Source organism: Odontesthes bonariensis, chromosome 5 (assembly GCF_027942865.1).
Source record: "Odontesthes bonariensis isolate fOdoBon6 chromosome 5, fOdoBon6.hap1, whole genome shotgun sequence".
In the NCBI taxonomy this organism is placed as follows: domain Eukaryota; kingdom Metazoa; phylum Chordata; class Actinopteri; order Atheriniformes; family Atherinopsidae; genus Odontesthes; species Odontesthes bonariensis.
The window spans coordinates 18,805,052-18,817,972 of NC_134510.1; the positions used below are offsets into that span (position 1 = coordinate 18,805,052).

At 40.5% G+C, this 12,921-nt stretch overlaps 1 protein-coding gene across 1 annotated transcript in view; it reads right to left on the minus strand.

Annotated features, from left to right (window-relative positions):
• Positions 1 to 12,921, minus strand: part of cdkal1 (CDK5 regulatory subunit associated protein 1-like 1) — a 224,029-nt gene that overhangs the window by 94,110 nt on the left and 116,998 nt on the right. The window contains exon 9 of the mRNA XM_075465108.1: positions 8,043 to 8,209. Within this exon, the coding sequence (XP_075321223.1) occupies positions 8,043 to 8,209 (167 nt within the window). The remainder of the gene's footprint in view (positions 1 to 8,042; positions 8,210 to 12,921) is intronic.

Here is a 12,921-nt window from a genome sequence, read left to right on the forward strand (position 1 = left end):
TCTTGTGATTTTATGTAGCTGTAAAGCACTTTGAATTGCCCTGTGTATGAATTGTGCTCTATAAATAAAATTGCCTTGCCTTGCACCGCCTACGTTTTTTTTAGAATTGGTGTAGTAACACAAAATTAAAACTAGTGATGCCACTTGTCAATATTCAGAGATTCTGAGGTCAGAGATTTACACTCCACGTTTGAGTAGACATGTGGAAATATCACTGAGGAAACAAAAAGGAAAAAAAGTAGCAAAATCTCACTGTCCCATTGAATAAAACGACGGTTCCATTAACATTCCTGTCTCATTGTGAACTCTTTTCCCTGCAGGCCTTCTATAACACAATACCGCCAACTTTTTCTCTAATTTTTAGTTTCTCCTTTTCAAACAATTCAAATAAAAACAGAAACTGAAGGGATTCATCTAAAGTCTCTCGAGTCGAGGTCGCTCCAGTCGGGGTCCTTTTTGTCCGACGAGTCGATAACTGTTACTCAAGCATGCGGGTCCTCGTTTCAAATCAAAATAATGAAAGAAAAAAACACTAAGTTCACTATTAATTCAGTGAGGATTTCAGTCTCCTTGGTAGTATTCATCTTCTTGTTTTCATAATAAGAGTTGTAAAAATTTTGGTAGTGTGCACTGAAAGCTCATTCAAACTTTTCTTCCACTGACAGATGTCAGGATGAAGAGCTTTTACCTGATTGAGTTGAACTCATTGATCCTTTATACCATACACCCACACACACAGGGAGTTTGTTTGAATGGTGTTATACAAGAATAAACAGCTAATGGCATGAATCAAACAAAAGAAAAAGAGCATTTCATGATGAAAGGAAAGATAAACAATCGTATACTTTTCAGTGGAACAATCAAGATTTTTTTCTTCAAAAACCAAAACCAACATTTCAGTGTCTCGTCAGAAACGTAGAGAAAGTAAATGCCTCCAGAGAGACTGACGAGCGTGGAGAAAACAGAACTATCCAAAGGTTGTGTAGGATTTTGAGTCTAGCTCTTACACTTTCCCTAAAATTTAATCAGGTTATTCAATTCAATGCACCCGATTAGTTAAAAGAGTTTATTTATTCTTCCTCTCTAGTGCTTTCATTATTTTTTCTCTATGAAAGACCTGGAGAGACCACAGATGTCAGATTTCTTTGATGGATGTAATCGGGATGCTATCATCACCACGCTAATCACCACAAGAAAGAGAAGATGGAAAGGGAAAAAAAAGAAGAGAGGGGAGGAAGAAATGATTTAATGATTTCCTACAAGAATATGCTGATTGCAGTCCGTCTTCTCAATTAAGATCTATTGTTGAATGTTCTCTCCCTCATACGCAGACACTAAAGCATATGTGAGCGCGAGCACACACGCAGACACAGCTCAGTTGCAGCACCACAGGGGGTTGACCGCTGGAAGCTCCAAATTAGAAAGAATTAATTTGGTTGGAAAATGGAGCTTGATTGGTGACAGAAATCAGGCTGCAGAATGTGTGTGTCTCCATGTGTGAGTGTGTGTGAGCGGGACAGACAAAGAAAAACATGTATGGAAACGGGGCTTTCGTTTGAGTTTGCAATGTTTTCCAAGGTGAATTTACTGTAAAGCCATGGATTAATCATGCACTGGTCTCCTGACTGTAGACACTTTACAGGAATAACAGATTTTATTTTTGTGTGGCCAACCGCTTCGTGCATTCTGTTCAATGATCACTTTGGTGGAAACTTTTAAAAATCCAATAACAAACACACGAGGTTGGACTGATGAAAGCCATCATGTGCAAGTCACGACAGGTACACTGAGATAAGCCACCCTGGCGACCCCTTTGAACAAAAGCTGCAGTGAAGTAATCTTTTTTTCTGCTTTGGAAGGTCCCGAAGTGAAATGACTTGGAAGTATCTATTCGACAGCCACGATAAGAGCCGACTAAATCCTAAAAAAAAAAAAAAAGCCTGAATTTAAGGGAAAAAGTTCTTCAATGTTGCCTTTATGTACATTTAGCGATAGACCACCCTCAAAAAGGAAGGAAAAAAATCTAGACCGACGATTATTTGTGCTCACAACATTCAAAGAGTTTCTTCATGATCTCCAACCAGGCATGCCAACTGGAACTCATATACGTAAACACAAGGACAGGAGGGTAAGCGTCAGCCATGGGAACAACTATATAATTCACTTTGGTCACAACCTTTACTGAATAGTCGTCATACAACAACAAGCTAAGAATGAACAGGCTGAACTACCTCATCAGTTATTTTATTTTTTTTCTGTCTCTCATTAGATTAAATAGATATTTAAAAAAAAAACAATGCAATCTAGCTCACAGACCGTTGGTGTGTGTGTGTGTGTGTGTGCGCGCGGACAAGTACGCCGACGTGTGTTCCAAGAGTGGATGGGCTCTCAACAGATAGGATGCCTGCTTAAGTGGCAGGGTACTCTGATTACGACTGGAGCTCAATCTATAAGGGGAAGACTCTTCATTCACACAGGCCATTTATCTGGAGTTCTTTTCTATCTACAGTAACAGGGTGTCTTCCATAGTCAAGTGAGATATAATATACACCGATATGAATCTCTTGTTACCAATCCCTGTGGAGTTTAGCATTACATTTTTGAAAGGAAAACGATGCTCTGATGGGCAAAATACGTTTCAGCAGTGCTGCTTTAAAGTCCTCGTTTCTTAAAATCTTTTCCAAACGGTCCAAACGGTTTTAAAAGCAAAAGAGATACCGTCTCAACTTTCTGTTTTCTCCCATTGGTTTCATGTGTTATTCACACAAACCGTCTTTTGTTTTCATCTTTTAGTGTTTAGCTCACACAGACGCACGAGAACCAGAAAGGATCCATCTTAACTGGATTAGCTCAAAGGATCTGATATCTCTCCACTCAAATCAGATGGCCGTGGAAAAGCACACGCTTAGAAAAGGAGGTGAAAGGAGATGAAAGATGATTTGGCTGCAAACTGCTTAAATGGGGTAATACATCCCTTCACACTAATACCACCGTTTCTCCTCCTCGCTGTACAGAAGGCCCATCGGAGGAGATTTACCGAGAGCATGTTGGCAGTATTTTGTCCCTGACACGACACTACGGCAGTGCTTAAATAGTCTTACAGTATCCACATTTTGGCACTATTAAAGTTGTAATGTGGTAGTTTGGGAAGAAGGGACTGTGAGGGTGCGTGCAGCCATACAGACGCGCAAAGGGTGTAAGTGAGATGTGAATGTGTGTATGTAAATGTGTGCAGACATTAGGGTACATTAGTTTAGTAGTTCGCCAAACTTTGTAAGACCCATTTACCTGATGTGCCATCCTGTCACACCTATATATGACCTATTCTTAGCCGCCAGTATCGCATGCAGATTGGTACCAACCTGTCTTTTTGACAGCAAATGAATAGTTTAGTGAGATTGATTCTCTTCTTCTAGATTATTCTCCTATTAAAATGAACTAAACCGTTTTTTTGTTTTTTTTTTTCAATTCCAGCAGCCCAGTGAGTTAGCAGACCTGGTGGAAATAAGGCAAACTGATGATAGACTGGCATTTTCTCAGAATAAGATGACAAAAGAAAGAAAAGAAAAAAGTGAAATTAAGCTGAAGCCCAGTTCCAGGAGTTGTCTGGTCCCAAAATGAAACCGTCAGAAAATAATTACTTTTAACAGCAATTTTAAGGATCCCACAGGTCAAAAGTATCCAGCAACAAACTATTTAAATGGGTGCATTCATGAGGAATATAATATTATCGTGATATTACATTTGAATTTCTTCTTAAACCTCGGAGGATGACTGTGGCAATCGACCGTAAGAAGGGAAATGAAAACAAAACCTTAAAATTAAAAACTCATCGTCTCTTCAGCTGGAAGACCAGAGCAGAGTTAACTTTGGTCTTATTCCTCTCTTGGTGGGTTTTTGGAAGGTTTTTTTTTCCGAGCCAAAGGCGACGGAGTATTCACACATGCGCCAACAAAAATGAAAAAGTTTTCTAAATTTCAAAAAGCTGTTTTATGAGGCGCTATTTTTTTTTTCCCCTTCAGCGACCGTATCTGAGTCGCAACTTGGAAATTCACATGAAGAATGATGGAAAACGCGAGTGCTGCTTCGTAGAACTGTGAGGAGAGTGTGAACGGTGTGTCAGATTTATCCTGGTCAAGCTCAGAAGAGCACCGGGGACGATGTTTAATGGACATCTGCTATTTCATTCATCTCGGCCTGCCTGATTGCTGGATACAAGGAGGCTACTTTCACACGTCATTTACTGTTCCCCCTTGCATGATAGATTTGATCGCGCACACACTCACACAGGCCCGCGCATGCACAGTTGTCTACGTGCGCACACATCTAATGTGGTATCTTCCTGACTTGCAGATGGACAGTGAGACGTGGAGAGGGACAGACACCATTCTGAGCTAAAACACACAAAAAAACAAGGACATGAATTGTTCACGCAGCTCCTCAAAAAAGAAACAACCGACAGCACAATGCAATCAACTAAAATGTCAGTGAGAAGTGGCCCATGAGAGGTGATTGGGCCTTTAACTGCTCCAATCAGCAAATGGTGCTATGAGGCTGTCGACATCTGTCAAGAAAAACAGACTGCACATGGGAAAAAATTGAGTGCTCTTGTGCGACAGAAAGAAAGAGCAAAAGCGAGTACGTGTGTGAGAGGGTGATCTTTAACGTAGCAGTGGAGAAGTTACTTGGCCTTTTCAGCTTCAATCACAGCCAATCGGTGTGATGATGTCATACAAGTGCTGGTGTTCTTTAAGAGCGAAAAAGAAAGAAAAAAAAACAGCAGGATATTATCTGGCCTCGACTTAAAGATGATGGATAAATATACTGTGGCGAACCGGCACTAATCATCACTCCATCTTTACCGCCGTGATTACCGCCATCACAAGAAGAGTTGGAGAAAAGAGAAGCTGATGGGAGACTAATTACAAGAAAAACAAGATTTTAAAAAGGTAAAAATAAGCAGTAAAAAAAAAAAAAAAAAACAGAACTATGTCTGGAGGGAGCGTGATTGGGGCTGATAGACGAGAAGAAAAAATTTGGGAAGAGGAGCGGAGGGAACGGGGAGAGGGGGTAAACGGGGGGCAGGAGCAACAAGAGACAAAGAGAAGTTATAAAAGGCCGTTCTTATCTTCTTTATGTAGGTTAATTGACTGAGGGATTAAATAAAAAATATATATATAATTCAATTCAATGCATGGACGTTAACAATAAAAGAGTTGGTAACATATGAAATTATTCTTAACATACACACACAGATAGAATTAGGTAGTGTGTCTTCCAAGTATATTTCTAATTATCAGTTAATTGTTATTCCCTATCATTAGAAGGGTGGTTTTTTTTAATTGTAATGTAGCCAAGCAGAAAGCCTACCTATACATGAGGGGGACAATTAGCCACCTCCATTAACCCCTGGTTAATTACAACCTCCACTGCTGCTTCCCACAGCACTTTTCCCACTCCTCTTTACCCCTCATCTTTATCCCCGGGCCTTCATCCTCCCCATTCTTTTTTTTTTTTTTTTTTTTTTTTATAAATTTGTGCCCTCATTCTATTAACTGTCATCACAGCAATCGTTGATTCTTTAATTCAAAGGATCTGTTGTGGAAGTCATTGGATTCTTTTTTCTTTTTAACTTTAAAAAAAAAAAAAAAAAGGTTTCTTTAATCTTTTTTTTTTTTTTTGTAGGTTAACATTACCCTAATTCTGCCCTCAATGTCATCCATTTTCTCCTTTTAGATTCTTCCAATGTTTTTTCTCTCGACTTTGTCATCGGAGGGTTGAGACTCTGAATGTCCTTCAGTAAATTAGAAGAGTCTGTTACTTTATGCAACTTCGCCTATCTGGGTCAGCGATCACATTTAAGCAAATATGTGGCATTGACCATGTTAACTTACTGACAAAAGATTCTATTTTCTTGAGCTTTGTCCCTTCACTGATCGGCATGCATTCAGAGGACAATGTGGCTCTGGCTTCCAGCACAACATTTTAATAAGACGCGCTGTGATAATGGGGAACAAGGCATCACAACTAAGTGAAAGCACCTGAGGTCAAATTGTTCTTCTAAGCAAAGGATGATTTCCGCAGCATAAAAATCAAGGCTAGAGTTAAGGTTTTCTAAGGGCTACTGCGCGGCATTGTTTAACAAATTCCTTCTGAAGCACAAACAGGGAGGCCAAGAGACCACGGCAACAGAAGATCAATACATCAAGCTTTGTTCGGTGGCAGAAATGCAACCTCATCACTGATAAGTCCTTTTCACACATGAAGTGGAGGACTGAAACGTTTTGGAGACGTTTCAGAGGGGTGGCGTGTGAGAATGCAGCGTAGTACGGTCGTACGCTTTTCCTGTGGGGCGGATATGATTAAATGCTGGTTTAGGGCAGGCACACGCCAGCATTTGTGGATGAGCTGAGTAAAGTCAATAAGAAGAGAAAATCATACAGCCCTGTATCACATCAACACTGAAACGCGGTGATGACAATATGGAAGTCTTGGAACGGACACTTTGTTTCAATGCTCTCTCGGAAGATCCTTATCATTATTATTCTTATTAATAAAAATTCTTTAAAAAAAATTCTGATTAATACCGACTGCTCTCCTTTGCTGACATTTTAAGCCATCTCAACCCCACAATGAAAATCATCCTCTAAGAAAAACGGCCGATAAGAAAACCGATCGACAACCTGAAAGGAGAATAATGAGTTTAAAGACGTCTATTTCTGGGCTCATTTCGGTAAAACGTGGAAACGGTCCTGCGAGTAATTCCCAAAACACACCTGTCAATGTCTTAATACAGAGAAAGGGGGGGTCACAAATTATATTGCAATGACAAACTTGACACGGATCAAAAACGAACTGGTAGAGTCGCCGGCTGATTGATGACAACGTTTCCTGGGTTGGCTGTTTGCAGAGAAGAGCTCATGAATCCGTGCAGTACACCTTCAGGTCGTAGTTGTACAGATTTTTATAAGCTATTGTGAGATGACTGGATAAGGTCGTTGGAAATAATACACCGGGGATACTCAACCACTCAGGCGGTAACAGGCCGTCTCAAAAAGTACAACTTGTCGAGCAAGGCTCTTTATGAGGGGAGTAAAATATGCCCCGAGAACTTAATTCAGCCACTGGACCCCTGCCATGGACAGGACTTCGTTCCTGAGAGCGTAGCTTTAGAAGCAATGCCCTAGCTGCCTCCTCTTGGAATTTACTCATCTGGGGAACAATTCTGACAAACCACACGGACGAAAAACATGCTCCAAGTTTCTTAGGAACTATATCTTCAGCTACACCTATAGCCCCACATTTTAGTCATTTGGGAGAATTCTTCTCTAAAAACAGAGAAAACAGGGTAAGAATGGTTCCATTGATAACAGGCGCGCGTTACAGACAACTCAAAGGGAGAAACGGGGAAAAAGGAAAGGGGGAAAAAGGAAAGAGGGAATAACAATGTCTGTACTCCATGAGAGAGAACAATAATGGTTGATAAAATGAGATTGCTAAAGAGGACACAATGGCCCTTAATTGACTCATTAGAGAAGAGGAAAATGAACTAATGAATGGAAGAGGAGTGCTGCAGCTAAACTGCTTGGTAAGCAAAATGGAAGGCCATTTAGTTTATTAAATCTAAGCACAGCAATATTGTTTGCTCACGGAGAAGATAGCACATGAGACTACCAGGAGAAAAACAGAGGAGTGGGAAGGAAAAAGGTCTGGAGCCCGGAGGTATTCCAGTTTTATTAATCACAGATGTATCATCTTTGATTTATCTTTGCACTTTTGGGTGATACAAGTAGTCTGGGTACTTAGGTATAAATCTATTTACAAAGTTACAATCATGGTTTCATGTCCTGTAGAAGGCAACGAAATGAATATCACAATCACGCAATGATTAAATGTTACTATGATAACTCGGTTTAAGGTTAAGCTTAGTCACATAAGAGTTGTGATTGTGCTGAGGGAATTCATGTAGATCACCGCATTGTCCTCTGAGACTATGAGTACATAATTATGTGCATTTGTGTGTCAAAGTGTGCTGTGAATACCTCTAGGTGCTCCAGGATATAAGGTGGGTTGGTCATACCCAGCCTCAGCATGGCCCCTTCAGGAATCTCCTCCACCAGCCTCCACAGTAACGTGGGCAGATCTGTTCCGATGTCTCGACCATAAGCACCTGTGTCCTCACTGGTCAGCCAGATCTCACACACTCCCTCTGGGAAGAGATAAACATGTGCAAAAGCAAGGATTAAACAGTGATGGCTGCGCTTTCTTTTTTCTTTAAAAACAAACAAAAAAAAAAAAGCTAATGGCATAATTGTGCTGTTGGAAATCATTTATCTGAGATTTTTTTCATACATCACGCTCATCAAAACACAAACTGCCCAATGAATCCCTGAGCAATAGGTCCCCTGTGACCATTCTTTGCTGTGACACAAAAGAGAATCCCACATTTACATTTCATTAATTGGATTCAGAATAACCTCACCCACTGTAGGTAATGAAGACTAACCTTATTAATTCACATTTCACCAACCTAACCACAACACGCGTTTTGGCGATCATCGCAACACTCATTATCAAGTCATTTTAGCAAAATTCAGCCCAAATTTATTCAGAACAATGCAAAACACAGCTTATGGTGGGTTATTTTAATTTAGTCATTACAGGAGGTTTCTTTTGGCTGAACATGACACCAAAACAGTGGCATTTTGGACCACGTTTCTTCTGCTGTGAGCATTTCCTGGTCTTTATGGCTGCAGGGCTTCCTTGAATAATACTGGTCTTTAGTTGCTGCCACAGATTCTTGATAGATTCTATTCTATGACATCTATTGTTATAGATTCAGCTCTCAACTGCAATAAACCAATCCTAAATATTGATACTGTTTTCTGTGAACAATCTCCTGACCGCTTTGGCAGCATGTTTTGAATCACAGGCGCTGTTTACAGGCGGTATTAAGATGGATCTTGGCAGATTCGCTGACGAGCTCAAAGGGCGTCAGTTCACAACTGGTCTTAAAATGCACCTCCACATGCGTCTGAAACGGAAGTCACTTCCCTGCTCTATAAACATGTTTTCTAAGTAAAACACAGTCAACAGTACGTCTATCACTGTTACTTTCAGTGACCCCGAAACGTCATAATAACTTTCGACATTACCTTTCAAATGAACCAAAGCGACATTAAAAGTCATATTATCCTAATTGTTTTCATTAGGCTTTGCTGTGCACTAGATGTGATATTAAAAAAATAAAAAGGAGCATGTAATGATTGATTATGTATTGTTGGGCGCCACTGCTGACTTCAAATATGCAAACTGTAGCTTGTAAAGTCCAAGCAAGTGTTCTGGGGAGTCATCTGCTCATACTAAACATGGATTTTACTGCCTGTAATATTTCTACGGGGTATATCAGTCTCTCCCAAAGCTGTACTCCCCCTTCTGCTGTGTTGTATCAAAATAGGAGCTTTGAGGAACACAAGTAAGTACAGCTCAGCTCTAAATTTAAGAGGTAAAAGGCGGCTCAAGGACCTACAGGACAGACCCGACGCGTCGGCGCTGCTCTCACAGCTCTTTTGTTCAGTTCCTATAAATGATGCACCCTGTTTGTTTGGCGTCTGCATAACACGGACGAAGTTTGAGATAAAATGCTAGCAGAAACCCTCCTGTTGCCAAGGTGAATTTTGGCAAAGGCAAGCTTTTGTTTTACTGTCCTTAAGTGGAGCCTCACTGTCGTCAGTGGTTGATTATCTTTGCGCAGTGTCGGCTGGAGTGTCTGTTTGGAGCCACAATTGATCCAAATCTTAAGAATGGCCTTAGCAGTGAGGGACAGATTCTCCACAGCTTCTCATGCAATCATTTTTTGTCAACGGAGGGATGATTATTTTCTTTTAACAGTATGGAACTCTATTAAAGTTCTGAAAATGCTTTGCAAAGTGAGACTGTCCCTTGAAAACACCTTGAAATGGATTTATAGCTCCCCTTCCATCCTGTGAACAGCCACAATGCTCAACCAGGGGTCTTCATGAAGCTAGTTGGAGTTTATAATAGATTCAATGTACCACAACAATAGTAAAATAGTGAATAGTATACATGATTGTATGCACAAAATTTTTGTCACTTGTTTATGTCATGCCACAAAGTGAAATTAGTTGACATCTACGATCCACACATTCATAATGATCCGTCATTTAGTTGTAGGTCTGGAAATGGTCGAATGTCTGCTTAAGCTTTATGTTTGGAAATATTACATCCCTTACAGGGGGCACAAGACAAAGCGCACGTGCACGCACATGCAAAAAAAAAAAACCTGCACGACCACTATTATCATTAGCTGTGGAGGGACGGACAGAAAGATGCATGTGCTCATTCAGATGGCAAAGATGGTGGCTAATTGGTGTGTGCGTGTGTGGGTGTGTGTCTTAGAGAGAAATATAGATGTAAACTACGTGTTTAAATATGCGTACTGGCCAGAAAGATTAAAAATGAGGACAGCGTAATTGTCAGGAGTTGAATGAAAGGGTTTCCAGAGATGATCATCGTGGACATTGAGATGCACTAATGATTTCTGGAGCCATTCATGTCTAAAAACACCATCAAAGCCATTCATCAATCACACACATGCCAAGATCAGATCAAGACAACAGACACACGCACACACACACGCACAGACAGACAGACACCAAATGCATGGATGCTTTTAGAATGTGATGTTCATTTGCTTCTGTATGAAATAAATTCAAATCAAATCAAATCAAATGTCACCTTGGTGCAATAGTCAGTAATAGCGGAGTCCATTCATTCATTTTTTTTTTAATCTTTTCATGATTCTATTTGTTTAACTGGGAATGTCAGTTGTGCTTTAAGAATGTCTCTCAGAGGTACCTCTCACAGAGGTAAGGATCTGCCTGTCGACTGACAGCCACCACACTGAACACTGAAGGATCTGGAGGTCAAGCTCAATGAAAGGACATGTTATTACCCGCTGCCGTGATGAAACAGAAGATCTGTCCAACAACATTATTAAAGTGTTGATTTGCTGTGGCGTTTCTTTAAAAATCCATAATGTGTTATATTCTTAATCTTTTAAGCCTAAAAGAAGGTGTTGACAGCAATTCCCAAGGCAGCTAAAGGAAGCTTGTGTGGGATGAATTACGCAAATCTTGTTCCCAAGTCAGTGCCCTTGACTGCATTATCTATGTCCCAGGAGTGAATTTATTCCTACAGCCAGCACAACAGCGGCGTCATTATCAACTTAAACAGGCCTGTGCCAGAACAACTTTGGAAAAGCAGTCGCTTAATATGAGGCACTGACCTACAGTAAATTGGCCTTGGAGCTCAATTTATTTTTTCCAAAAACAAAATTCCAGAGATTCCACAAACACAATGCTGCTGGGATAGTAAGCTTGTGTATTGTCTGCCATAGCATACCTCTTGTGACTTGTGTGTTAATCATGTTTTGGGGAGGGGGATTGCTTTGGAAAAGTCTCATGCTTAGTGAAGGCCACAGCCATGCATAGATTTATCCAGATAAACCCAATAACCTGCCCAGTAATTTGCCCTTTGGCTTGCTTTTTATTAGGTGTTGCCAATGGCGTTATTGTTGACCAGACACGCGGGGCAGGTAGCCATCAGGAAACGCCTGCTCGCTCTCCCTCTATCTGGTCCAATACACACTGCACAGCTGCTTCCTCTGGGTGCAGCACAGAGAAGGGTTAGAGCAGCACAGTTCTTATATGCGTCTCGAAACGTACTCGTTTGAAAAAGTACGTGAGGCACCCAAGGCAATGAGAGCGCAGCAGTTTAGGCTGTTGACCCAAACATCAAATGGAGACAACAACAATTAAGATTGAATGAATATAGAAAATATGGGAAATTATGTCATTTCATCAGTTTAGTCAACAAAACTTAATACACAGGACTAAATCCTTTCAAATGAAGTCACAAGAGACAAGTTTCCATGCCGCACCTGTTCACATTACACATTCTTCACCTATGCCCTTTTTTTCTCCTCTCTTTTAATCATGACGTCAGAGCATTTATAAACAAGGGTGGAGAACAAGAAAGTTTTCCTAAAAGCGTTCCACGAAAAAAGGGAAAAATCAGAAATGCCGAGACAGCACGGCAAACGGAGCGCATTAAAGATTAAGATCCAAAAAAAACACACCAAAAAAACAAACAAAAAAAAACAATTAATAAATCAACTCTAATGAATAACTAAAAACAGAGTCAGACCAGAAAGGCTTGGGATTTGACCTCTCGGGGTTGGTGTGATGTTCGGCCAAATACAGAGACAGGCAGGGACAGAGAGGAAACAGTTGTGTTATGACTAAGTTCCATTAGTCTTTGTCCAAGAAAAACACCATCAGTATGCCTGACCACGCAACACACATATCGACCAATCATCACTCCAGTTCTCTGCCAAATACTTATGCGCGGCGTGTGTGTGTTTGTGTGGACAAGTTTGTGTGCCTGACGCCACTGTGAAGAGGGCAGTTTTTGCCTCACGGAGGCTTTCTGTTCACCTCACCATCTCAAAGAGCTTTTAGAGAGAAAAGGCTTGGTTTTATGGTTGGAATCAAGTCAAAGTCGGGTTTAGAGTAAATCTTCAGCTGAATGGTTGTACGTCAATGGAATGTCTTCCAGAGATGTACTCGTGATCGTTGAAACCGTATTTTTAGCAGGCAAACATCACCGTTATCTGATTTTGACTGTCTGTGTGTCCGGATCAGACGTGTAACAATCCCTAAATGGAAACATGACAAATAGGTGCAGAAAACCTCCAAAGATACAAGTGAAAATTCTCAAGCTGTACAGCACAACTTAGTAACCACAAAAGTTATTGTGACACAATAAAAATCATTCTAATAATAATTAAAAACAAACCTTAAAGTGATTCAACAGCTGCAAAAGGGTCATGCTCAACAG